The sequence below is a fragment of the Bipolaris sorokiniana genome, assembly GCF_000338995.1.
Source record: "Bipolaris sorokiniana ND90Pr unplaced genomic scaffold COCSAscaffold_13, whole genome shotgun sequence".
NCBI classification, from domain to species: domain Eukaryota; kingdom Fungi; phylum Ascomycota; class Dothideomycetes; order Pleosporales; family Pleosporaceae; genus Bipolaris; species Bipolaris sorokiniana.
This window is the reverse complement of record NW_006911907.1, coordinates 1169516-1193499: the sequence shown is the minus strand read 5'-3', so window position 1 is coordinate 1193499 and position 23984 is coordinate 1169516. Positions and strand designations below refer to the sequence as shown.

The 23984-nt window shown below is 50.6% G+C and overlaps 11 protein-coding genes across 11 annotated transcripts; 4 read left to right on the top strand and 7 right to left on the bottom strand.

Annotated features, from left to right (window-relative positions):
* Positions 1-2618: 2618 nt before the first annotated feature.
* On the bottom strand, positions 2619-3654 carry COCSADRAFT_240189 (uncharacterized protein). Its single transcript, XM_007705309.1, has one exon. It carries the CDS (start codon positions 3437-3439, stop codon positions 2807-2809), a length of 633 nt encoding a protein of 210 aa, XP_007703499.1. The 5' UTR covers positions 3440-3654; the 3' UTR covers positions 2619-2806.
* COCSADRAFT_240203 (uncharacterized protein) lies at positions 3655-5871 on the bottom strand. Its single transcript, XM_007705308.1, has 3 exons — positions 5355-5871; positions 4857-5305; positions 3655-4809 (listed from the first exon to the last, which is right to left on the bottom strand). The coding sequence occupies exons 1-3, from the start codon at positions 5517-5519 to the stop codon at positions 3870-3872; spliced, it is 1554 nt and encodes a 517-aa protein (XP_007703498.1). The 5' UTR covers positions 5520-5871; the 3' UTR covers positions 3655-3869.
* A 133-nt stretch (positions 5872-6004) lies between these two features.
* Positions 6005-6983, bottom strand: COCSADRAFT_149817 (uncharacterized protein). Its single transcript, XM_007705307.1, has 2 exons — positions 6584-6983; positions 6005-6531 (listed from the first exon to the last, which is right to left on the bottom strand). The coding sequence occupies exons 1-2, from the start codon at positions 6863-6865 to the stop codon at positions 6094-6096; spliced, it is 720 nt and encodes a 239-aa protein (XP_007703497.1). The 5' UTR covers positions 6866-6983; the 3' UTR covers positions 6005-6093.
* Positions 6984-7380: 397 nt separating this feature from the next.
* Positions 7381-8696, top strand: COCSADRAFT_163566 (uncharacterized protein; the record flags this gene model as incomplete). Its single annotated transcript, XM_007705306.1, has 2 exons — positions 7381-8479; positions 8533-8696. 2 exons carry the CDS (start codon positions 7381-7383, stop codon positions 8694-8696), a joined length of 1263 nt encoding a protein of 420 aa, XP_007703496.1.
* Positions 8697-9273: 577 nt separating this feature from the next.
* On the bottom strand, positions 9274-10719 carry COCSADRAFT_39877 (uncharacterized protein). Its single transcript, XM_007704938.1, has one exon. It carries the CDS (start codon positions 10633-10635, stop codon positions 9397-9399), a length of 1239 nt encoding a protein of 412 aa, XP_007703128.1. The 5' UTR covers positions 10636-10719; the 3' UTR covers positions 9274-9396.
* A 499-nt stretch (positions 10720-11218) lies between these two features.
* COCSADRAFT_174505 (uncharacterized protein) lies at positions 11219-15176 on the top strand (the record flags this gene model as incomplete). Its single annotated transcript, XM_007705305.1, has 2 exons — positions 11219-13375; positions 13743-15176. The coding sequence occupies 2 exons, from the start codon at positions 11219-11221 to the stop codon at positions 15174-15176; spliced, it is 3591 nt and encodes a 1196-aa protein (XP_007703495.1).
* A 381-nt stretch (positions 15177-15557) lies between these two features.
* COCSADRAFT_163562 (uncharacterized protein) lies at positions 15558-16573 on the bottom strand (the record flags this gene model as incomplete). Its single annotated transcript, XM_007705304.1, has 2 exons — positions 15558-16291; positions 16354-16573. 2 exons carry the CDS (start codon positions 16571-16573, stop codon positions 15558-15560), a joined length of 954 nt encoding a protein of 317 aa, XP_007703494.1.
* Positions 16574-16895: 322 nt separating this feature from the next.
* On the top strand, positions 16896-17595 carry COCSADRAFT_163561 (uncharacterized protein; the record flags this gene model as incomplete). Its single annotated transcript, XM_007705303.1, has 2 exons — positions 16896-16904; positions 16975-17595. 2 exons carry the CDS (start codon positions 16896-16898, stop codon positions 17593-17595), a joined length of 630 nt encoding a protein of 209 aa, XP_007703493.1.
* A 305-nt stretch (positions 17596-17900) lies between these two features.
* On the bottom strand, positions 17901-18822 carry COCSADRAFT_345315 (uncharacterized protein; the record flags this gene model as incomplete). Its single annotated transcript, XM_007705302.1, has 1 exon — positions 17901-18822. The coding sequence occupies one exon, from the start codon at positions 18820-18822 to the stop codon at positions 18046-18048; it is 777 nt and encodes a 258-aa protein (XP_007703492.1). The 3' UTR covers positions 17901-18045.
* Positions 18823-19275: 453 nt separating this feature from the next.
* Positions 19276-20751, bottom strand: COCSADRAFT_345310 (uncharacterized protein; the record flags this gene model as incomplete). Its single annotated transcript, XM_007705301.1, has 7 exons — positions 19276-19626; positions 19679-19826; positions 19873-19941; positions 19993-20120; positions 20191-20287; positions 20340-20419; positions 20497-20751. The coding sequence occupies 7 exons, from the start codon at positions 20749-20751 to the stop codon at positions 19318-19320; spliced, it is 1086 nt and encodes a 361-aa protein (XP_007703491.1). The 3' UTR covers positions 19276-19317.
* A 1338-nt stretch (positions 20752-22089) lies between these two features.
* Positions 22090-23984, top strand: COCSADRAFT_39873 (uncharacterized protein). The gene has a single exon (XM_007704937.1). The coding sequence runs from the start codon at positions 22311-22313 to the stop codon at positions 23748-23750; it is 1440 nt and encodes a 479-aa protein (XP_007703127.1). The 5' UTR covers positions 22090-22310; the 3' UTR covers positions 23751-23984.

The window sequence follows — 23984 nt, the reverse complement described above, 5'->3', positions numbered from 1 at the left end:
GAGCTTTGATCCGTTCTGGGCATAATTCCATCTCTTCCGATTTGCCTGGGCCCAAGGTTGCCTTCTAGCCGAGATACATCGCAAGTGCGTTTAGTATGATTGCTTCGGTACTTGACGTGATCTTAAAATGTACTGTCGAGGATCGTAGGCCCGTGGTTACACGATCCGTCCTTCTCGGCTGCCCGGGCAAATAGGTCTTAGCTATTTTTTGCAGCAATACAACAACCGCCCTGGCATGTGATCTGCCCTATCATGTAAATTGGTCTGTATGCGCGAATATTGTGAGCTGTTCGTAAAACGTTGGAAAGTATTTTGGTAGTGGCTTTTCCTATGATGGGTTAGGTCGCGAGGGGCGCGAGGGGAGCATTTCTCCAAAAAAAAAATAACGGTATACTTGGGCTCTGCGGGATGAACAGAGGTCAATCTCCAGCGAATATACATGACGGGGACACATGCAATTTGAATCATGACGTTTTGAATCGGCCGGATATTCTATCCTACATCGGTACCGAAGAATCGAAAGATGGAACATGAATTTCCCGATACAGAAGTCGGCATTGTTAATCCGCAGGACGCTTTGGCGTCGTAAGCCTGCTTGTATTCTTTTCCCTGTAAGAGTCGTCGGGATACCGCGGCACATCCTCGACTAGCTCGAAACGGTGGATGTTGCGGAAGCGGTCCGGAAGCGGATCAGAAGCGAGATCGAAACCATTTGGTAATCAGATACAATACCGTAAACAAAGGGGAGTGAACATCAAAATTTCTTTTTCATTTGTTCTCTTTTCTTGACGAGGCAGTCGGTAGTTTAGAGGTTGCGAACCGCTGCGAAGAGGTATGTATGCGTTGCTTACTATTGTAAAGAACCCAATCCTCGCTTGCTGGATGTATAGTATCCTGTCGATCTGATCATTATCTTCTTCACAGGACTTTCACTTTCGTGATTTCTACAAAACATTAGCTGGTCATAGATACTGGCTGTTTTGGATTGAAAAGTGCTAGATGGATTGGGGTTACGCATCTCCCTAGTCCAGAGTGCACACTGCGCTGGAAAGTCATCCCGTCTCAGTTTGGAACGCCTACCAGACGTCCAGACTGTTGAACGCATCAACCTCAGTATTTATGCGCGAAACTTGATCGAAGGCCTCCTAGCACTTCCATGTAGCTTCGATGTGCTGATATACCGTCTTGGTGATCATCTTTGGTATCGTTTTCATTCATATTCCCACTATTGAGTCCTTCACGCTGACATCTTGGAGCAAGGTACTGGGGACAAAACTGACTTTCTGTGGGCTGCAACACAAGCCAAAGACGTTAGCATCAAAACCCTGAAGGAAGGATTACTTGGTGGTCCCAGTCTCAATACTCAACATACCTGCCCTTCATGTCCTCTCATTTACAGTATCTGCACCGACGTGCTACGTCGAAACATGCAGTCTACTAGTTACCGCAAAATAACGTGTTTTTTCACCCATTTGGGTATAGAGCTGCTGCATAGCTTTCCCCCCCCCCCCACTGTTTATTATTAGCTAATGGTCGAAGGGTCATGATTCCTTCCTTTTAGTTTGAAGATCCCCCACTTCCTCTCCCGCTCTCGCCTTCACTATACCGACACCCACTAGGGTGGATCATTGGTCGAGAACCACAAGTGCTTAATACGACTACACACCAAGACGTGGGAGTGTCGTGGTCGCCCGATATGCTCAGATCGATTCGCGTTACCCACTGGCAGAAAGCCATCTTTCAGGCCCCCAGCGAAATGGGTCGACGACTGAGTCTTGCTTCTTCGCTACACCAACGCGTTCGCGAGCGAAGAGAACATCTGTTTCTTGGAGGATTCAGGGCGAGACCCCTGTCGAAGCTCATGGGCCCGAACTGCCACCTTTTGTCTCATGATGAGCTTACCAATTGTGGCTACAAACTGCACGTGGATGCTTGGTGATCTCAGAACAGTGGGTCTCGGAAACGGGCGCGGCATTGTGGATGTGGTCATTCGACCCTGAACGAATGGGTTGACAAACCCTGCAACAATCACACCAGCTCAGCAGCGAGGGGTGTCTGTCTCACTATGGTCTAAGAAGATGATTGCGAGGGAGGAAGAGGTGCACAATATGTACGCTGCGCAGGCACGCGATGTCCTACGGCCGAAAGCAAGGGGGTTCATCGGATTAGCTGCCAATAGGGGCACAGCCATCAATGAGCGAGCTTCAGGTTCTCAGCATACCGGCTCCCCAGCGAGTTTATCTTTGGGTCGAGCTAAGCAGACCGAATGAGGTTCTCTGCAAACGGTGGCGGGCGATAGGTTCGTTTGCCACAAGGCGTGCGCATCATATCCATTTCCCAGGAGCACATCCTCGGTAATACGGATGGGTAGCAATGGAGTTGCTTCCGCGCGGGACAAAGAGGGCATCAATTTACTTCGCTTTAGCCGCATGCAGAATTACGTGGATACGATGCTTGTCCGTCTACGCAGAACGGCGCAAGCTGGCACAATAGCAGCAAGTAAGTACATAAAAAAGGGCATCCAGAGCACTCACATCCGTAGGACGCTTCATATTTCTTGGACGAATACCATCATGCTCCGCTTGACATTTTCGAGACCGAATACCGAATGCCGTCAACCAACTTGGAACGTGAGTCGGCATAGTTCCCTTTCAATGCCAACGACTGGGAATCTGGCCACTCAGCAACGTCTCCCGATATGCCACCCAAATCCCATCCCGCCAATTAGTCCGTCTACAACGACACCGCCTCTTCGTCTGCTACTCCGTCCGTCAGACCCCAGCAAAAGCACTCGAGTCCACAAAAGTCACATTCCCATTCGTTTCTTGCCTTCCCTTTTCTCCTCTTTACCCACCACCTGCATATGACGCGTACCCAGCGGCGCAAAATACGCAAAATACGCATTAACATCCCACAGCGGCCCCCCCTCTCCCCGCTTCGCTACAGAGCCGCAAGATGATGTCCTAAAAACCATGCCTTCCGCATTTCTCTGAGCTGCAGCAACATCACCATGCAGGAACGAGCCTTGATACGCACAATTCTGCCATGTCTCCCGCTCACCAGAAGTGGATGGTAGAGCTATACCACCCGGCGACGTATAAGAGCCACATGCATACCACCATAAACCCACTCCGCTTTCGTCCCATGTCCTGTGCATTGACGGATTCGTCTGTGCTGTGTTCCCGCCCGCAAACCCAAGTTGACGCAGTGTCCTTTCTTCGCTGAAACCTTGATCCAGATTCGTACACGCCGGTAACCCAGGTTCCGCGCAGGATCCAGCATATGAGCTCTGCCCGTATATATGCTCGCTCGCACCTCGGGACCGCTGATGAATCGTTCTCGCATCGACGCGCTGTGGGGAAACGGGTATTTCGCTCCCACTAGACTCAGTGCGGACCGGTGGGTTTCGCGGCTTTTTCTTGCTGTGGCGTCTAGCCATATTGGTGGAGAAGTTGTAAGAGAGGGAAAGGAAAGGAGGGAAAAGGATATCTACTTATAGGTGAATACAGACTTGAAAAGGTGGGATTGCGGAATATATGAGAGACTTTATATCAAGTGTTTGCAGATATGTCGTGATAGTAGTATTTGAGAGTGTGAAGGGCAACAGGCCTATATCATATGGGAAATACAGGTAAGTGGATATTGCCAAGGTGAAAGTAATTGAAGTGATGACTAGATCAAGTCATGTGTACACATCAAACTAATATATCTAAGCAAAAGATTCGATTCCTTTAGCTCATGACCTCTGTTGCTTAAGCAACACACCCAGGATATGTGAAGTGACCAGCATCTAAATCACAGTCCCTTTTTCTCACAACCAACTATATATTCACAGCTGCAAACCCAAAATCCCCCAAAAAACCTAGATTCTAAGCAATTCTCTCACCCGTAACCTTGAATAGCATACTGCCACTCCCTGGCTCACTAACCACAATCGCCTGCGCCAGCTTCTCCTCCGTAATGTCCGGAAACTTTTTCTTGTAATACTTCTCGACCCAAGCCTTCTTCACAGCCTCGACCTTATCCTTGGGCACGAGATGGACACTGCATCCACCCCAGCCCGCGCCCGTCAGGCGGCTACCACACGAGCCCGCAGCGCGTGCCAAGTCGCACAGTTCGTCTAGCTCTGGGCAGCTGCAGTCGTAAATCTCGCGACACGAGTCCTGGGTTGTGTTCATGAGGTCGCCGAGGGATTGCAGGTAGTCTCTGTCTTTCGAGGGTGGGGATGCGAGGAGCGAGCGGAACTTGATGACGCGAAGGGCTTCTGTGAAGACGTGCAGGGCGCGCTGGCGGAGCATGAATTTGTCGGCGCGGACGGGAAATTTGGACATGTAGCGCTGGTTTAGCTCGTCGACGGAGATGCCGAGGAGGCCACTGATTTGTTCGCGGGTGTAGCCATCTTCTTGTGGGAGGTAGTTTTCTGTGTGCTGGATCAACTTTGTGAGTTGGGTCTCGAACTCGGAGACGGAGATTTTGGTGTTGTCGTCTACGCCCTCTTTGTCCTCGAAGTAGGTGTCGTGGAAGCCGCGTAGGCTGACTCCCAGTGGTGAGGAATCTGTTGGGAGAGCCTTCTTCAAGCCAAATGCCTTTGCTAGGAAGACTGCTGCTAAAGTGCACTCTACTACACGTAGATTGTAGCATACTGGGGCTGTGACATGCTTATCCGCTGCAACGAAACTTTGAGCTGTGACAAAGGCGAGCTCTGGGTCGGTTTGTGGGAATTCAATGTTTGTGCACTTAAGGCTGGGTTTGAATGAAACATATAGGGCAGAGCCGCGCAGAGAAAATACTGATGCTGCTTGATCCATGCTGAAACGCGTTAGTTATGAAGACAACGAACCGAGGTGTTTGCTTACCCTCCGGAGTTGACACCGACTGAACGCTCAGATACAATTGCAAGCTCGCACAATTCAGTCTTATCAATCTTTTGTTCGCCATTCGCGCTCAGGACAGCTAATGCACTTGTGCAGACAACAGAGGCCGAACTGGAGAGGCCACCACCGCTTGGGACAGTTCCGTCGCATACAATATCCATTCCGACTGACGTGAATTTACCACGCTTCTTCTGCAGAAGCTGTGTTACACCTTTGAGACCGGACTTGAAGTAGTTGGTCCACTCATGTTCTGTCGCATCAATCGGAATCTCGCCCTCAGGGATGTCGAACTCGCGCGTGGGGAACTTCTCTGAGTTGAGGTTTGCAATGCGTACACGGGGCTTCTCATCAGATGGTCGGACAGCAACTGCCATGATGAAATCGGCTGTGATAGCCATTGGTAGTACTTCGTAAAGAGAGTAATCAATGTGCTATGTATCGTGAGCCGCAAATCGTATATCAATTCACTATAGTGTATACCTCGCCAATAATATTCACGCGACCAGGACTCCTAGCGACGAAGTCTGCCTGCTTGCCGTAGAGGTCTTTAAATCTGGCTAGCAAGCTGTCCCATCGCTTGGTCTCGACTGGGAGCGCGTCCTCTGGGTAAATGTCGCGTAGCGACGATGCTGTTGGAACTTCCATGTTGACAAATGTGGACGTGGTTTAATGGGGAATCTGAACGGCAAAAAAAAGAAGGGTCAGAGGAAACCAGGCGACAAAAGTTTGAGAAACAGGGAAGAGGATTCAATTTGAATTCACGGAGAGTCGCAAGATCTCGCAGACTGACGCAGCGGGGTCCAACTGACGACAAGTGGGGTCCCCAAGCTTAGCCAATTCGAGAAGTGCATCCGACGACACCAGATCCGGCCCGTTGACTGCATCGAGCTGCAGGTACCGTCTTAGTTCCGATGGCGCACTCTTCTCCAGGGTACAAGCCACAAATCTGATCAGCTGCCAGTGCAAGCGCCATTGATGGATGATGGACTCTAGATCCACAGAGTAGGCTGTTGTTATAGCTTCGCTTTCAACGACGTCGGACATGTCCAGATGGCCAACATTCGCCGATGCCCGATGCCCGATGCATTGCAAATGCGAATGCTGATTTGACTCAGGCCGAGCGCGCTAGTGTCGCTATACGTCGAGGTAGAAAGACCCAAGGAGAGAAAAGTCCAATTGGATGTTTTGAGTTTTTTTTCCTATTTGGTGGGATACGTGCTTAGCCCAGACCTCGTCCCCGCCCACGAAGTCCCCGCCCTATGCCACTGCCAGCTCTGCCCCTAGTAGAATCACTGCGGCTGATACCTCGTCCTCCCTGCCCGCCTACTCCGACATAGTTTCCTGTAGACGATGTCGAAGCACCTCGCGGTCGGCCTCTGCCCCTGCCCCGCGTGCTTGGTTTTGCTGCAGCTTCGGCCCTTTGACGGTCTTCTTCAATCTTCCTCGCTGCTGCTTCTCTCCGTGCCTGCTCTTCAGCTGCGCGACGTTGTGCAGCCTGTTGACGATATGTTTGCTCTTCTTCAATATCAACTAGATCTTGCGACGCGCCTTGCCATTGAGGGTTCAGAATAAGGCGCTGGTTGTGTTCGGTTTGCGACAGGATGCGGGTCCATGTCTGTAGTAGGGTGGATGCATTTTGCACAGTGCGGGCTACGGTCTTGGAAGCAAGTCAGCTGAAGCATTGTGTCTCTCCCAAATTTGTCCCTTACAGCCATGTTGTCTTTGGCCTTTTGTAAGCTCTCAATGACACCCTCAATGACTTTGTTCACGTTTCGTATGCTCTCTAGCTCCCTGCGCAAGGCCTCCTCTCGCGCCTCTTCGGCAGTATAATGAGATTCTTTTGCGCGTGGCCTGGAGCCGGTGGCGCCTTCTGCATCGCTTTCGACATCTTTTGTCTTGTTCGTTTTGCGCGCTGCGGGGGTGTCGAACAACGCGTCGCCGTCTGTGTCGGAGTCGGAGAGGTGCAGCGCGCCGAGATTTGGTGGATCCATTGTGCGCCGTTTTGCTTGCGTGTTCGCAGAAGAGCAGAACACGTAGGACTGCTCGAGCTGGCAGGGTTTCAGACGAGTTGACAGGTGTTTGGCGTGTTTGACGTATTTGGGTTGGCGGGGCAGGCGTTAGGCGGTTAGGGCAGGCCGGGGTGGTGGAGGGTCCGGGCGTTTGTTGATGTGCGCCCGCCCTGACCGCTTTGCCAAGGAACAGCACCCGCCATCTCCCAGCCTCGTCACTTCCTTCATCTTGCATCGACCCTTCCCTATCTGAGGCAGCCCCCATTGTCTCCACCCGCCCTTGGACTGCACCCTCACCCTCACCCTCACCACTCAGCCCAACTATCGCATCCACGCCCGCGCATATCACTACAGCATCCGTTGAGCCTTGGGACAAGTGCGCGCAGTGTCATTGGAGCTTCGCTTGACTTGTTTTGATTTTGGATACCCACTATTCATACCCATTGCTACACCAACATCGTAACCGCCCCCCATAAACAAACACGCAAACACCCAACATGGAGCGCACCCCCTCGCCGCCCCGTCGCCTGCGCACTCCGCCTGCACCGCATCATGGAGACAACTACGAGCCGTTCTCACCGCGTCGGTCCAGCAGAGTCGCCGCTCGACGCGACATTCACATTCACCACGCGCAATCAACCCCACGAGCTAGGCGTGACGTGACTCCCACAGCTACGTCAAAGTCACCAGCTGTCCGCGCAAACGCCTCAGCTCTCTCACCTCCCTCTTCACCTCAGCAACTCCGCTCTCCACGCTCTACCCGCCGCGCACCCTTGGACTCTACTCTGCACGACTCCGACTCCGACTGCGCTGCACCATCTTCAAGCCGACGCCTCCTCTTCTCCGCAACAATGGCGCCGGGCATGCTACCAACGCCAGCCAAGACGCCCCGCAAGCGTCGCGTCGACGACGTGAGTTCAACTGCGCGGGTCTTGTTCCCTACCAACCGACCTTCTACCATTGACGAGGCCATGCCAACTCCCCGCAAATCGCGCAAGACCAAGGATCTTTACACTCTCGAAAGTTTCGCAAAGCACATGGACGAGACCACGGAAAAAATCCCCATCTACACGGATTCCAAAGAACGCATACCCACTCCTGGCGCCCAGACCGAAGAAAATCCGTTTCTCACCACCAAGGGCAAGGGAAAAGCAAAGAGGGCTCCACAAAAGGCCAAGAAGACACTGGACATGAAGTCGGCCAAGATGGAGGAAGCAGTCGACCGTGACGAGGGTATGGTTTACATCTTCCGTGGCCGCAAGGTTTTCCGCAAGTTCCATGACGATGCCCCATCTGGCGCCTCGGATGCCGAGCAAGATGAACTCTCTGCCGATGACCGACGGATTCGCCGCCAGATTGGTCATGAGGCCCGTCGCCCGCTCACTCGGTCATCTATCAAGCCAAAACTGCTGTTCCAAGCCGAGATCAAAGAGCGCAACCGTGCGAATGGTATCGAGGACGACGATGATGATGAAGAAGCGACAACCGACATTGAGCCTACGGTTGCTACGCCAAGCAGGAACAAAGGCAAGAGCGTTGTTCAAGCACCGTCTCTAGCCACCACACCGCCGCCCACTGTTCGCAAGTTCAAGAAGGGTAAGTTTTTCCAACTATTCCTACTGAATAATCTGATACTAACTTGAACCCAGAAATTTCTTTCGACTCTTGGACGCGAGTCAAATCAGCACACAGCTCCAGCAGTTCAGCCAAGTCATCCAAGAAACGCAGTGGAGAGCCGCTTGAACGCGAGGCCAGCGACAAGCGAGCTCGAAGTGAGCATTCCACCTCTTTCCTGTCAATCGACAAGGTCTAACGGCCGCACGCAGCCCGTTCGTCTTGATTTTGGTTTGCGTAATCGACGGGAATGGCGGAACAATGGTCATTGTCATCTACCTGATTAGGTCTCTGGCATGTTCTGGTGCATACCTGCTTTTGGTCCTATTTGCATAGCAAGCGTTGTTTTTGTTTACCTGATCGTCTTCTTTTCTTCTTGCTCTTTTTTTCCACCTTTTTTTGTTTTTCCTTCTTTCTAGAAAGAAAAGGATACCCCATGATTACGAAAGAAGGGAAAAAAGTGTCTGACAGCTTGAAGCCAGCACTTTTTCATTTTCAAGTAGCTCACTCTGGCTTTGCAAGCCGAGCTTCTTTTAATTTCTGTAATGCTGGGGAGAGATGCGAGGGCTCCAATCACGTTCGTTGATCGCCACGCACGAAGAGAGGAGGGTGTGTAGGTAGCGTACATATATAGATAACGAGTTGCGACTCGGAAACGTTAGGATCAGCTGGATCTTTTGGTCCCCCTCGGGCGCCTCTGGACAGGGTTGGGGGAAATAAGGAGTAATGACAGGGGGAGTAAAGGGCCACTTTGTAGTTTAGATGAATGAGAAAATATCGAGATATATATATTGCTTATGTCCCGCTTGGAATGCTAATTATACAAATACACACAGGTTCTACTAATACAATACGCTCATTATCTTCCCAGCCCCAAGTCCAGAGTACAGAAATCAATATCACTTCTTCCTCTCGACCTTTGTAAAAAAACTACTCATCTTCTTCATCCCACTCGTATCCACCTTCTTCAACTGCTTTATACCCCTCCCTTCCATCTTCTTCTTCTTATCTTCCTCCTCCTTCTTCCGCTTCTTCTCCTCCCTCTCCGCCATCTTGTCGTCATCTTCCAGCACAGCGCGCTTCCGCGACACGTTGTCTGTAATACTGCGGAGCGATGCGACTTCGGCTTTTAGCGCGGCGATGGCGGAGAGGTGCGTGGTTAGCGGTGTGAAGCGTGGGGTTAGGAGGGGGGTGAGGAGGGAGGTGAGGGTGGGAGGCAGGTAGGAGGATGTTAGGTAGGTGAGGGATGTGCGGAGGCGGAGGAGGTGGGGGATTTCTGGGGGTGTTGTGAGGGCTGGTGTGACGGAATCCTCTTGTGTTGTTGTTGTGGTAGTGGTGGTGTGTTCTGACTCGATGGTTTCTGTGTTGCTGGTTGAGACGGCACTTAGTGTGCTTTCTTCGCGTTTGATGTTCATGACGGGAATTTCCAGGGCGGTTTTTATGAACTTTTCTTCCAGAGACGCAGGGAGGCCGCGCTGGATCATGCGTTCGGCTTTTGCGACTAGCACCTCGAGGAGTTTGGGGAGGGAGATGCGGTACATGGTTTCGTCGCCGGCGTCGACAGTGTCGCAGATGAGGCGGATGCGCTTCTCTAGCATGGATTTTAAGGATTCGTCTTGTGATAGAAGGGCCTTCCAGTGCGACGATGAAGAAGAGAGTTTATCGAGGTAGTCGTCGAACGCAAGGAAGTGCTGTTTTGTGTCTTTTGCGGTCTTGGGTGCGAGCGCGGGCAGGATGAGGAAGAGGAGATCGATGGGCGTGGCGATGAACAGATCGGCGCTTTTGGCGACATATCCACTGCCTATTCTTGAGGCATCTGTGTCTTCCTTCTCCTCTTTTTCTCGTGTAGTACCATCACTACTGGTGATGAGCCAACTTCGACAGTCCTTCTTTGGGGCCGCAATGCGAGTGAATTCGTAGAAGCCCCTTTCTGGACAGAAGAAGTAGCGCGACGGTGTTTCATTTGCAGGGTTATCTAGCGTGACTATGCGCGCATTCCGAGAGGCATTCTTGGGCAAGACAAAGAGTTTGGGTGGGTTTGGTGCACTTGCGGGGAGCGACTTTGCTGTGCATGTGGTGGGCTCTGGTGTTGTCTCTGTGGGTGTCGCCTTGGCAGGTTTTGAGCGTGTTCGTGCCATTGCAGCAATGGTATCTGATATCCGTATTAATCAAGTCTATTGTAATATCCGGGTTGTATGTTCTGTTCTGTTCTGTTCCTGGTGCTAGGGTGGTCAGTCGCGTCGCGTGCAAGCAACGCGCGACCCCTGCAAAGACGCCAGTTTCGGATTAGATGAGAAAGCCGTTCCCACAGGCGCTGTCATGTCTGGGGTCAACCATACAACCCGGTGTCAACAAACGCCCACGGCTTTCGGTTACACATCTGCGCTCACACTCACATTATCAAACGCCCAGGCACACGCCCGTTGAGAGCCTCATTCTGCCCGTGTTGCTATGGGCCCTGTTGAGAGATACACGCTCACAACACTGCACCACCACAACAATGATAGTGCGCGAGAGTCCAAAGGCCAAAGGTGCGTCATCCGCGCTGAGACTACCGTAAACACACGCGCTGAGTGTATCCGCACAGTCAAGGATAATCAACCCAACTGGCCCCCGCAATCGTCTGTGGAAGCATTGCTCAGCTCGCCCTCTGCACGCAGAAAATACGAGAGTCGCCGCGAGCGCAACTCCGTCTCACCCTCTCCCTCGAAGCGCCGCCCCATGTCGCGCGACTACACCCAGCACACGAGCGATGGGGACGACGATGATGAAGAAACCCTACGTCTCCAGTTGCAAGCAATCGAGGCAAAGTTAAAACTTAAGGCATTGCAGAAGAAGAAAGCAGAATCTGCCGACGCTGACCGCAATGGAGCCTCTTCACGAGCCAGCATAGCCAGCACCATGCGCAGGGCCGACCCATCGCCATTAAGCAGTCAAGAAGCGGGCGTACAAGTGCCACGCTCTCCCACTCGAACACGGCCACCACCTGACGAGCCAAAGAGTCCTGCACGAGTCATGCTGGGCATCGACAAAGGACTGACGGCACGTGATATTAGTCTCAAGCGGCCCTCCAGCGTTCTGGCTGGGCGGGCGCGAACAGGGTCGCTGAAGGGCAGTGAGACTCCTAAGATCAAATCTTTCAGCGAGCGCATTGCCGAAAGCAGGAACAGAGACAAGGACCGTGAAGAGAGGGAGGAAAAGGCCGAGCTGAGGAGAAACAGGGGATTTGGCTTGCATACCATCGAAGGCTTAGCAGAACGACCATCACTTTCTAGGACCAGTTCTTCTCAAGGCTCTGAGACACCGAGTTCGCGCGAGATGCCCCCGCCGTTTTCAAGACGTACCAGACCTCAGAGCCGCTCAGTTGATTTGAGAATTCCATCTTCCCCTCGACCTGGCTCCACCTTGTCTTTCCGCAACGACACTTCACGCCCGGTGTCCTCGTCTTCCAAGGCATCTTCCTCCAGTTTTGGCTCAATCCCGACCGCTTCTCGATACGCCGAGATCTCATCCCGAGATGACAGCTCAGAGGCCCCTAGCTTTGAGCCTTTTTCTGGTCTGCACTTGAAGTCGCGCGAAATGCAGCACAATGTCGTCACACGCACTCTGGAAGGCAAGACCGTTCTCACTATTCCCCAGTTGCTCAAAACGGTCAAGGCACCAGAATATGAACCTCCGGATTGGGAAAACGACTATGTTGTACTAGGTGTCATTTGCTACAAGTCAACACCGCACAACTCCAAGAATGCCGCTAAAGATCAGACCAAGAACAGCCAAGAACAGCCAACGGATCAAAACGGCAAGTTCATGGTGATCAAGTTGACTGACCTCAAGTGGGAGCTGGATCTGTTCTTGTTCGATACCGGTTTTTCCCAGTTTTGGAAACTTCCCCTTGGCACAGTTGTTGCCATCTTAAACCCCGACATCATGCCGCCACGGAACCGCGATACAGGCAAGTTTTCCCTGAAGCTGACCAGCTCGGACGACACCATACTTGAAATTGGAACAGCACGAGACCTGGATTTTTGCAACGCAAAGAGGAAAGATGGAAAGGATTGTGGTCAATGGATTGATGGCCGGAAAACAGAGTTTTGCGAGTTTCACATCCAACTTCAGGTCGACAAAGCCAAGAAAGGCCGCATGCAAGTCAACACCATGACTGGCTTTGGTGGAGGCCCAGGTAGCAGCAAGTTTGGCATGTTTGGTCGAGGCGGCGCTTCGAAAGGTGATGAGCTTAAGCGTGAAGGAAGGTATCATGATCGCGAACTACATGAGACCGTGTACATCGCCCCACGACCTGGAGGTGCTGCCAAGCTCATCGATCGGGATCACCAAAATTGGGAAGGGGGAGTGAGCCGCGAAGACCGCTTTCGAAAGCAACTGGCTGAGAGGGAAAAAGAGCGAGAACTTGCTAAGAAGCTTGGTACTATGGGGGATGGCACCACCGGAGCTGATTACTTACGGTCGAAAGGCGCTGGCACTCCGAGCTTACCCACCAGAGCACGCCCTTCTTCTCTCATCTCGACAAGCTCAAGGCTAGATAAGCCGGCTGAGACGGACTTCTCAAGCCTCCTCAATCGCACATCCAAAGATATCTCCCTGGCGCCTGTGAAGCGGAAACGAGCTGCTTCGGGCAAGTCGGTTACATCCACTAATCCAGTAGGGTGGGCATTCAAATACGGACGAATCCCATCTCCCAAGAAGGTAATACCTTCAGCATTTCGCGGCACGCGTGAGGCGAGTCCTGCGAAGAAGAGGGCTCGTCTGCTGTTGGATGGAAAGGGCATACGTGAGCCTGGCCGAGAAAGCCTTGGCGGACTTGACGTAGGACTCATCGCTGCCCTCGACGATGACGACGACGATGATGATTTGGAAGTTGTCTGATTGATTTTTGTTGTGCTAGAGGCGTTTTGACGTGCAAAGAATATCCCGACATCATAGGGGATGATGGTATGGCGTTACAAATACAGCTCGCTAATTGGCTAGAGCTAAGCGAAAACGGATATTTCGACTTTTCTGGGCTCTGGATACCACACCGAGGCTCACCACAGCCTTACAGTAACGATTTTCACTAGTGTACAATATCATTTTTTCTTTTCACATACACACTCACAATCCCTGCATTCCCATCGTTGACGCTGTACACAAGATACCCACTTAGGTTTCTCTCCTTTTTCTTGCAGGTGGTTGCCATAGCGACGCCGTCCAGAGAGAAATCAAGGTACTGGAAAAGTAAAGAGTCCAGGGGTTTAAATCAGGCAGCATGGCGTCTCCAGGGTCTGAGATCGGCGATAAGATTTACACACTGATCAACTACGAAGATCCCTACGTCCAGCCACTTATACTCTCCGCCCTGGAAAAACGACTTCCTGCATCGTCATACGAACTCATCACTTCATTATCCCAACTTCCCACTCCCTCATCCCATCTTCTACAGTTTGTTCAGTATGAGTCTATCGATTTCGATCACCTCATGGAGCATTCATCTACCTCCCTGGCCAACGCCTACGTAATCCGTAAAGCATTGATCCGGAAGCACTACCTCAGCACCACCATTGCCAACTGGATCACGAAGTACCCTGACTCGCTTCTCAAGAAGCACGTCAAGCCTAGTGTGGAGTTTGAAGTTGACTATGCCGAGTTTCTGGACGATGCACTAGTTGAAGCATGGGAACTGAAGGAAAGCTGGGCGCGAAACGAAGAACTTGGGGGTGGTGAAGATGGCGCTTTTTCCAGTAAAAAGGAATGGTGGATCTTGAAACCAGGAATGAGCGATAGAGGCCAAGGTATCCGCCTCTTCTCCAGTGAGCAAGAACTCACGGAGATATTCGAGGAATGGGACCCAGACAGTGACAACGAAGACGAAGAAGAAGACGCACGCAGTGATTCAAACATGCAAAACTCAAAGGCAGAAAAAGACGAAGACAACGGAATCATAACTTCCCAACTCCGCCACTTTATCGCTCAACCATACATCCACCCCCCTCTCCTCCTCACCCCACCAAATAACCCTACCAGTGACCTCCGGAAATTCCACATAAGAACCTACATACTCGCCACTGGCGCCTTGAAACTGCACGTCTACAAGCCCATGCTCGCTCTTTTTGCCGCACACCTCTACCTCCCCCCTTGGTCCCCTGACGTCGAGCCTAATAGCCAGGAAGCCATGCGCGCCCACTTGACCAACACCTGTCTGCAGGACAGCGGGGATCGAGAGGGATCTGTGGGCTTGTTCTGGGATTTACCGGATACTTTGCCCGCCCAGCCAAGTTTCTCCGGCTCATCTAGCAGTGAGGGTGGAGATGCGGGACGCAAAATAAACGTACCATCGAACTGGAAAAACACTATCTTCCAGCAAATCTGCGATATCACTGCTTCGACGTTTGAAGCCGCGGCGAGAGGAATGTCCATCCACTTTCAACCGCTACCCAATTCTTTTGAGATTTTTGGTCTGGATTTCATGGTTGGACTGGATGAAGAGGCTGGAGGCTTGAATACGTGGTTGTTGGAAGTCAATGCTTTTCCGGATTTCCGACAAACAGGAAGCGATTTGCAAGGGCTGGTAAGCGGGTTGATGGAGGGAGTTGTGGAGAAGGGGATCAAGCCGTTTTTTGGGCTTGAAGGAGAGGAGAATGGGGATATGGTTCAGGTACTGGAGGTGGATTTGGGGAGGAGGTAAATGGGCTAGTTTTCTCGTATCTTTGGAAGAGGTTGCGTTATGAGTAAGAGGGATGTCCGGGCATGTGAGGATGTGGTGCTTGCTTCCACAAGGTTACGAATTATGTGAAGGCGATTTGATGCTTTATTGCATTGTTTCTTAGTTTCTTTTTGGAAGAGATGAAGTAGATTGATGATTAGCGGAACCTAGCCGATTCGGAGGCTGTGAGCTGTGTCAGAGACTCAGTCTTCACAGATCATGTTTAATTTCACTAAACCAGGACTACGTGCATCAGCGATATCTACAATGGTATTGAATCTTTCGCTTGTTATGAGGAGGGGTATAGTATAATACAATACGCGCGCTTTCCTCTTTCCTTACTTTCTATATTTCATCTTTTTTTTACCTTTTCCCAATGATCGGCAGGTATTTGTACAGTTCATCGTACTCCTTGCCCACCCATCCTGGCATCGTTCCCTCTAGGCCGACAACACCAAGACTGCCACCCAGCCACAGCAAAGTCAGAGCAGCACTGATTCCGTTGATAGAGTACCATCTCCTCTTCCTAACCAGCGCTCTGTTCTCTTCTGTATTCTTGACTTGGCTTGGTGCAAAGCCCAACCACTTGGCCGCACCCCAGACAAAATGCCATGCGCCGACGCTCACAAGGGCTGTGAAGCCGGCAAAGGAAACCTTAGGATGCAGCGCAAAGCCATGTGAGATGTAGTTAAGACTTATCAGCGACGAATCGCCGTGTGCATACAATGGCAATATTCTCGTTGTCCAGATGTGAAAGCCAGCTAGGGGTATTAACGCATACCCCAAGGCACTCGTCCCACTGAGCACCGGCCAGGGAATGGTGCGCTTTTCTCTCCGTGTCTCAGCGCCATATCGCAGTAGCGCTTGCCGTCTTCTCCAAAACCTCAGCGCAATTCCAGACGTAATGTGTGCGGCCAATGGCAGGGCAACAAGCAGGGGTTCTGTTAGAGCAGACTGGTAGTATGGACGGGTCAGAAGAAGGTAGCGGTTACTTTCGACGACGGAGCGGGTAGCCAACGGTATTATGGAGACGTTTGTTATGTGCAGGGCGGCAAATGCGGTGAATGTGTACGACGAGTACTTTTGGATGCGAAGGACTATGTCGTGAGGACATATCAGTAAGCGAATCCATTGTAGAAGGACAATTGCGACAACGTACGCCACCAAGCAGGTCCTCTTTCACCTAACCTAAGTCCTAGAGTATTCATCCGTCTGATCCCCCGCATTTCCTCTGTCTCTCCCCCCTCAGGCCGCTCTTGGTCTGGGAAATAGCTCTTTTCTCGGTATTCGGGCGGTGTGTCGACGGGTGAGGGATCGACTTCGGTCAGACCAATGACGCTGCCGTCGTCGTCGAACGGCAGGTCAGTGTTGACCTCCATGATTTTTTTGGCGAATTCAGTCGTGCAAAACGAGTGCGAGGAATGGGGATTTATCAAGTATGGGGAAATGCATCAGGATGGGGAATTGCTTTGCTGGCTGAGACTTGGGATGACGTTGATTCGTGCGTGGGTTTGTCGGTGTGGGTCTGTGCCAGTTGGTGTGGACCGAGGCGGTGCGCCGCAACACTAAATGTTTCTACAACTTTACGCGTTTGTGAGACGCACTTGACGCGTGTTGAACCCACCAGGGCATTGAAAGGCGAATTGCTGTGCCTTTCACCACATTCAAGATTCATCGCAGGATTCTTTAAGAAATATCAAAATGCCTCCAGTACGTAATATCTGCCCTACCTACATCTCTTCTACTATGCATACATTTATATGCTAACACGCCTCACCAGCGAAACAACCCCCTCCCCGCCGCTGTGCGCCTCTTCAACTGCACAATATGCGACAAAGGATATCCCCGCCAACTCGACTATGAAAACCACCTCCGCTCCTATGATCACAACCACCGCCAGCGCCTTGCAGACATGAAGAAGCTGACGGCCTCCAATGAAGGCGAGAGCAGCACCAAACCGAAACAAAGCCTGGATATGCGCAGTATAGATGTTGAAAATGCGAATAAGAAGCCTGGTGTTGGAAGTCGGTTCACCAAGATTGGTGGTGGTGGCGGGGCAGCCGCAGCGGGGAGCAGGTTCAAGAAAGTGGGGGTCGCGGTGGGTGGAAAGGAGAAGGAAGTTGGGTCTGAGGCTGTTGAGGCAAAGAAAGAGGAGGAGGCGACCAAGGCTGAGGCCAAGATCCAAGAACCCGTTGTTGCTGCTACTGCTCCTGCTGCCGTACCTAGCTCACAGATGGATGTCAATAAGGATACTATCATGGCGGACGAAGATGTGGGGGAAACCATCACATGGGAAGAGTACGATTTCACCAAGCCGACGGGATGCGATCACACGAGCTGTCCGGGTTGCAAGACGGATGGCATTTGGAGCGGCGAGTGGGTTGCTGTGAGCGGGACCTGAGATATCATGTTCACGTAAGGGATGAATTCACTAAACGACGTTGATGAAGAAGATGTCTCGCCTCAAAGGCGGGATACATTATGTCGACGCGACGATGAAGAATTACCAGCCGCCTCAACCTTGCACTATTTGAGGAACATGTAAGTGCTTTTCTACTATTGTACAGGTTCACATCGGACCCTTTTTGTATTCTGTAGGGTCTTTTTCTTTTCCCAATCCCAGCCACAGCAGGCAGAACTCAACTAAGAGCCCCAATATGTCCCTATGTCCCTGAAACTGAACTTGACTAACGTTTTGGAGTCATCCCAGCAATTTGCTTTCAGAGAACCCAATACCCAAGATCACCCGAATACTTTCCCTTGCGCAGTGCTTTAGGCAGAGGCAGAAAACATACGACAAATTTCTTTTCGTGTTTGTGCCATCTGAAATCGGCGCAAGGATAGTCAGCATCTATACAACTATCGTCTGCGGACTTATTCGGTTTCCCACCTCGAGTGAAGGTCGGGTTTTTGCGAGAAGCATGCTGTGAATGCATAAAGGACCGGATGAATGTCTTATCAAGTTGTAGGTATAGGTGGTGTACTGGGTAATCGTATGTTCTTTCATTGACCACATATCTTCAAAACGGTGCATCAGGTCGGTTTGTACATTTACAGGAAGCCAGTTGGATATGACACCCTCGCTTACATAGAGATAGGCTTGAAGCTCTCTTGGTCGTCGTCCGTTAATTGCAATACCCTTGCTGTCAGCGATCAGGTGCTTTGGCCCAACGCACCCCGTCAATCGAAGTGAACGTCGAACGCTTTGACTGTTCTTTCTGTTCGCTTCATTTTCCTCGTCCGTCTCGATTTCAATAACTTCTCTTTCTACGGCCGTTTGACCTCGTGCGTCTTCCTCTTCAATCCTAGGTCGCTTGCGGTATCGAAGAATAGTGATTTGCCTGGCCTGCTTTGTTGATCTTTCTTCTTGAACATGTACCGTTCCACTGGCATTTTCGGTCGTTGGTGGATTTGGCGGAGCAATACTCTCTATGCGTGATGATTGAGCACATGTCCAGAGCCTACTGGCACCTGACTCGCTTTCAATTCTGTCACGCTGACGAAGAGAGGCTTTGAGGACTTCCTTTACAACTTCAGTAGACAATAGATCCAGTATGCGGTCGCGTCCCGCTTCGTCCAGCTTTTGTAGGTCGCAGAGGAGACCAGTGACCTTAGTTACATCGCTCATATTGTCTTTGGCGCAATTGAACGATAGCTGCCCACACGGTAAGGCTTTAGAATGTTTTTAATTTAAGGTGAGAATAAGTAGAGTCTGCGCGTCTCACTTGTATCTTACTTTGAGGGCGTTTGCTGATTGCGACTAAAAAGGCTTGGCACTTATCCTTGGTGAATGAGCGCCGCCAAACCGCGGTCGATGAGATAATCATACAGGAGCTTGGAACGATCACATCGCAGTGATATCGAACTAAGAGATCAATTGGACTTCTGACTGTGACATGATACCGGTGATGAATGGCAATCACAATATACTGCTCTACTCACATGTGACAGATTTGGATAGGACGGTTGGGTTTATATAACACCAGAACAAAAGTATGGCTTTCTCATGAATACTCACACAGAATCTATGTAAAATCACTACGATTGCAATAGCGTTACGACATACTAAAAACGACCAACGACCCAGACCCTATACCAACAGCCACCACAAAAGCCAAGCAGCTTACTCCATAGGCATACCATCCATACCTGGCAGCGCCTTCATCCATCCATCACGTTCTTCGGGAACCCGATTCGGAACAACGCACTTATTGCCATCAGCGGGCTGCTGCGTCTTCAAGCTCCCACAGTTCGCCCCCATACAGCCCTTCGCATCATCCATAGCCTTCTGAAGCGAATTGTCTTTCCATCCGAACACGTAGTCGCCGTGCTGCCCGTACCCCGTGTTGTCGCCCGTGCTGAGGACGAAGGGCTGGGAACCATCAGCTGGCCAGTCGGCTTTGTTGTTGAATTTGGTTGTGTCCCAGACGATCTGGCCACAGTTAGTTGATGGACTGAATAAAGGTGTTGTGGGGGAAGAGTACTTCAAGCATGAGTTGTGGGATTCTAACAGGGTGGCTGGCAGGACAAGCTCCGCCTGTGCTGGTACCGGTGAATAAGGCGGGCCCGTTTGTCGGGTATGCGACGTGTGATTTGTGGTCTGGTGAGTCGAGATTGACGCCGTCCCAGCAACTGTTCTGCATCAGCAGTGACGTGATAGTAGCGGCAATTCACTTACGTGGGGTAAAGAATGTTACTCCGGATACCACCTGGACAGGGTGTCGTGGGGAACCCTTCTGTGTCGAGTCTACGAGCCGTCAGTACAAACATGATAGAGATGTATGGATAGGATACTTACTTGGCGTCCTGACATGGTGCAGCATTGTCGCCTCCAAAATTGGGTCCGGTGTAGCATCGAAAACAAGTCTGGGACTTGCGGTTCTTGGAAACGCGGTTTGCTGCGTCGCCCACAAGCATGCGGAATCCCTACGTAGGTTGTTTAGATACTTTTTTGAACGATCCCATGAGATGGGGAGGATTTAGCGTTGTTGCTTACCGGCTTGAACGCTGTGACATCGCCTTTGCTACCAGAAACGTAGTATACTACGAAACCACCAGTGGTCTTGCCAGTGTACTTGTCATTGAAGAGGTCGCTGAGTATTATTAGTCCATTTGATTGAGAAAGAATAAGGTCGTACAACGAACCGGTTTGGTACCTGCGGCACACGTTTATACGTCCCGTTCCTTGCTTTGAAATAGACATTTGCTGTCCAGTAATTACTCAACTACATATCGTCAGCTCTGTTGCATTCCTTCATCTCTCCCCCTTTAGCATCTTCGTATCTACAAGATAGAAACGTACATCCTCACTGTAACCACACGTCGTACAGCTAGCCAGTTTCGAAATATCTGTACTCGGCATCGTGGTATTGAACGCGTTACCGCCTGCAATCTGATGCATATGCGGTGAAGGTGCAAGACCTGGGTTCACGAGCGGATCAATACGATCAATGACACTTTGAGCGCAGCCAAATCGTAGCATGGTGAAGCGCTGGTTGTTGCCAAACTGTGGCACAGCGCCCGCAAGGGCCGCGAAAAAGAGTGGTGTGAGAAGCATTATGAATAAGAAAGTTGTATTGGAAGAAGGATAGTGGTAAAGGACGATGATGTGTTTTCGAAAATGTCTTCTGTACAGACCTTCATATCCTTTCGACGACAATGTATACGGTTCAGACGCCCGAGTCTTCTACTTAGTATTCACGCTGCCCCATATTTGGACTGATACCTTGCAACTGCCGGCCCCACAGCATGCAGTATGATCGCGTAAATATAAATTGTCCTTGCTACCTCATGCGCACCTATTCACTGTCGGCAGTTGGGGGGCTAATATAGCCTTCTTGCATTTCGGCTAAAGGCTTGTTATTACTTGACCAACCTCAAGCAATATTTTATGTGGAGCACATCACGGTTTAACAACATGGCATTCTGAGCATTGTGGGGAGATGGATTTGCGGATGTGGATGGTGGTGTTGTGCAAATGACTACATAGTCACAGGCTGGCATGCGTAAGATGCCATGACTGCGCCAAGTTTAGTTTCAGCCGCTTTTTGGTCGTCGTGGTGGTACGGATTCGACATTTTTAATACATTCAACCCGAAAAGGGATAGATATGCTGGAGGTGTTGTCGGCTGACTTTCCTGAACGCTTGGCATTGCCCTGAACAATGGTGAACACTGGCGGACGGGAGGCGCACGCTGGAAGACCATCTCTGCGTCCCACTGTTTTTGTATGAGAACTCCTGGGCTTGACAATATTGGGGCTCTCATCTTCGAATCTGATTATATAAGTGATCTTTGTTCGAAACTTGAGTTTTCGGTCCATCATATTGCCATATATCTGGATGCCCATGTCTGGTTCCTTTAGGGAAACTCAATTTTCTTCTGCGATACTCAATCATCCAAAATCCCAATTTATGGCACATACGACCATCGGCAAAGTAAATCACTGGCTCTCGTTCGCTCGCCGCACGTTAAGCCTTTGACCGGTGGACTAGTAGTCAGGTGGGTGATCACTGGCGAATCCTCGCTGTTGTATGTTTTGATAATTTTTTGGTCCTGCAGCTGGTATCACGTGAGGAGTACTGACACGAGTCAAGTATCTGAGCACTATGCCTAAGTGGGAGGAGGACCCTAACATGAGCCAATTGGGGTGCCATTAGGCAACCACTTTTTACTTCATGATAAACGTTTTAAGTTGAAAGCTTTGGTGTAATTTGTCGTTCCGCGGCAATCCAAAGGGAAAAGATTGGCCATTTTTGTTGAGGTGGAAGAAACTAAGCTACAATAGACTCTTTCCTGCTTTTACCTAAAGGTCAACCCACCTTGGTTCCATTCGTCTGGTATGTATCTCAGCCCCTAACATTTCTTATTGTTCTAAACTCTCTCATTGTCCTGTAGATCCTATTGTTCGAGTTATGTTGAGGGACATTATGATGTTCATAACACGATAGCAGCGCTAATCCGAAGTAGAGATCCCTTTCATCTTTGCATAGATTGGACAAATAGCAGCAGAGGCCTTGGCAGGCATCGAGATTGCATTCGTCTGCAGGAGAACTCCTGAGTGGTTTTATATGCAGCTAAAGCTGCAGTCAGGGGGAAAATATACGCGAGAATTGCAATGTTGGATCTGAGGAGCCTCGAAAAATTACGCCCATGCGGCAGACTGGAGACGTTTAGTACAACACGACACCACCTGGGCTTCTACAAAAATGTAGGTTTCACTGCAGAATACGGAACTCAAGGAAATTTGGAAATGCCACTCGAAAGCCAGGTCTACATCGCGCTACGCCATGTCATTGCTCAGCACCCGGCTCTAAGCGCCATTGCTCTCAACGAAGACCAATCCTACCCAGACGTATACTTCGCACGGTTACCCGAAATCGATCTTCGCACTTGTACAGAATTTCACAATCGCAAGTGCCCATTCCCTGAAGATGGAGAGGCCGACGATGAGCTTGACGAACTGCTAGCACAACAGCACAGCCGCGACTTCAAGGAAAACCTGGGAAGTAGGCCTTTTTGGCGTTTGCTCGTGACGAGATTGTCACCCGATACATGTAGATTCACTGCGACATGGACGTGGCATCACGCATTAGCAGACGGCACCTCAGCACTTCTGTTCCACGAGTCTTTTCTTGCAGGTCTGAACTCTATTCAAATGACGATTAGCATGGATCCGGTTATCATAACGCCCCAGCAAGCCCTACTGCCACCATTTGAGGAACTACATCCCATGCCAATATCGTGGTATTTCTTCAGCAAGACCATCCTGAATACTCTGCTGGCCCCGATTTATGCCATCGCCTCTGAAAAACTGTGGACAGGCAATCCGGTCCCAGAGGATGTCACAACACTTCTTAAGCCACGATTTCTCACGGTTGTACTATCTAAGGCAAATACAAGTATACTAGTTCAAGTATGCCGGGAAGAGAAGACCAGTGTGACAGCGACCTTGCAATGTCTTCTAGCCGCTTCGCTCTTCGCCAACCTCCCAGCTGAAGAATGTAAGAGACTAAGAATTGATGGCCCGATATCAGCTAGAAGGTTTCTCAACATTGGAAAGAAACAAATGACATCTGCAATCACGCAATACGAATTCTTCCACGATCGACCTACTTCGACTGGCGGTCCCGCAACCGATATCCTCCAAAACTTCTCCTGGGAAACGTCCAGAGCTGTCAAGTCCACCATTGCTGCCGAAGTAGCGAAATCCGGAACTGATAACCCGGTTGCGCTTCTCAAATACGTCTCTTCCATGCCGCAGTTTCTCCTTGGCATGTTAGGCAAGCCGCGCAAGCCCACTGCGGAGTTGTCCAATGTAGGGATTTGGCCGAACACGAAGGACGAGAAGAGTATATGGAGTGTTGGTAGGATGGTTTTCAGTCAGTCTCCTAATGTGGTGGCGAGCGCGTTTGCGCTTAGTGTTGTGACTGGTGGTGATGGGAATGCAACGCTCAACTTTTCTTGGCCAGAGGGTGCTGTGGAAGATGGGCTTATGCAGGAAGTGGCTAATTGTGTGAGAGATAGTGTTGAGAGGCTGGTCAATCGGGATGGTTGATTCTAATTGCGATATTGTGTATATTTTGCTCTTTATCAATATTCACGATCCGATCCCACTAGAAGATGCGGTGAGACAATGTGCGATGTGCGGACTAGACAGGTGATCTGGTTTTGCGAGGTTGTCTGTTTTCAACTGTCGAGAACATTCTCAGATTGCTAAGTCGGGTAGGCATAGGATACAGAAATATTGCAAGTAGTTATTTTCCTTGAAACGGTCATGTAGATAGTATTT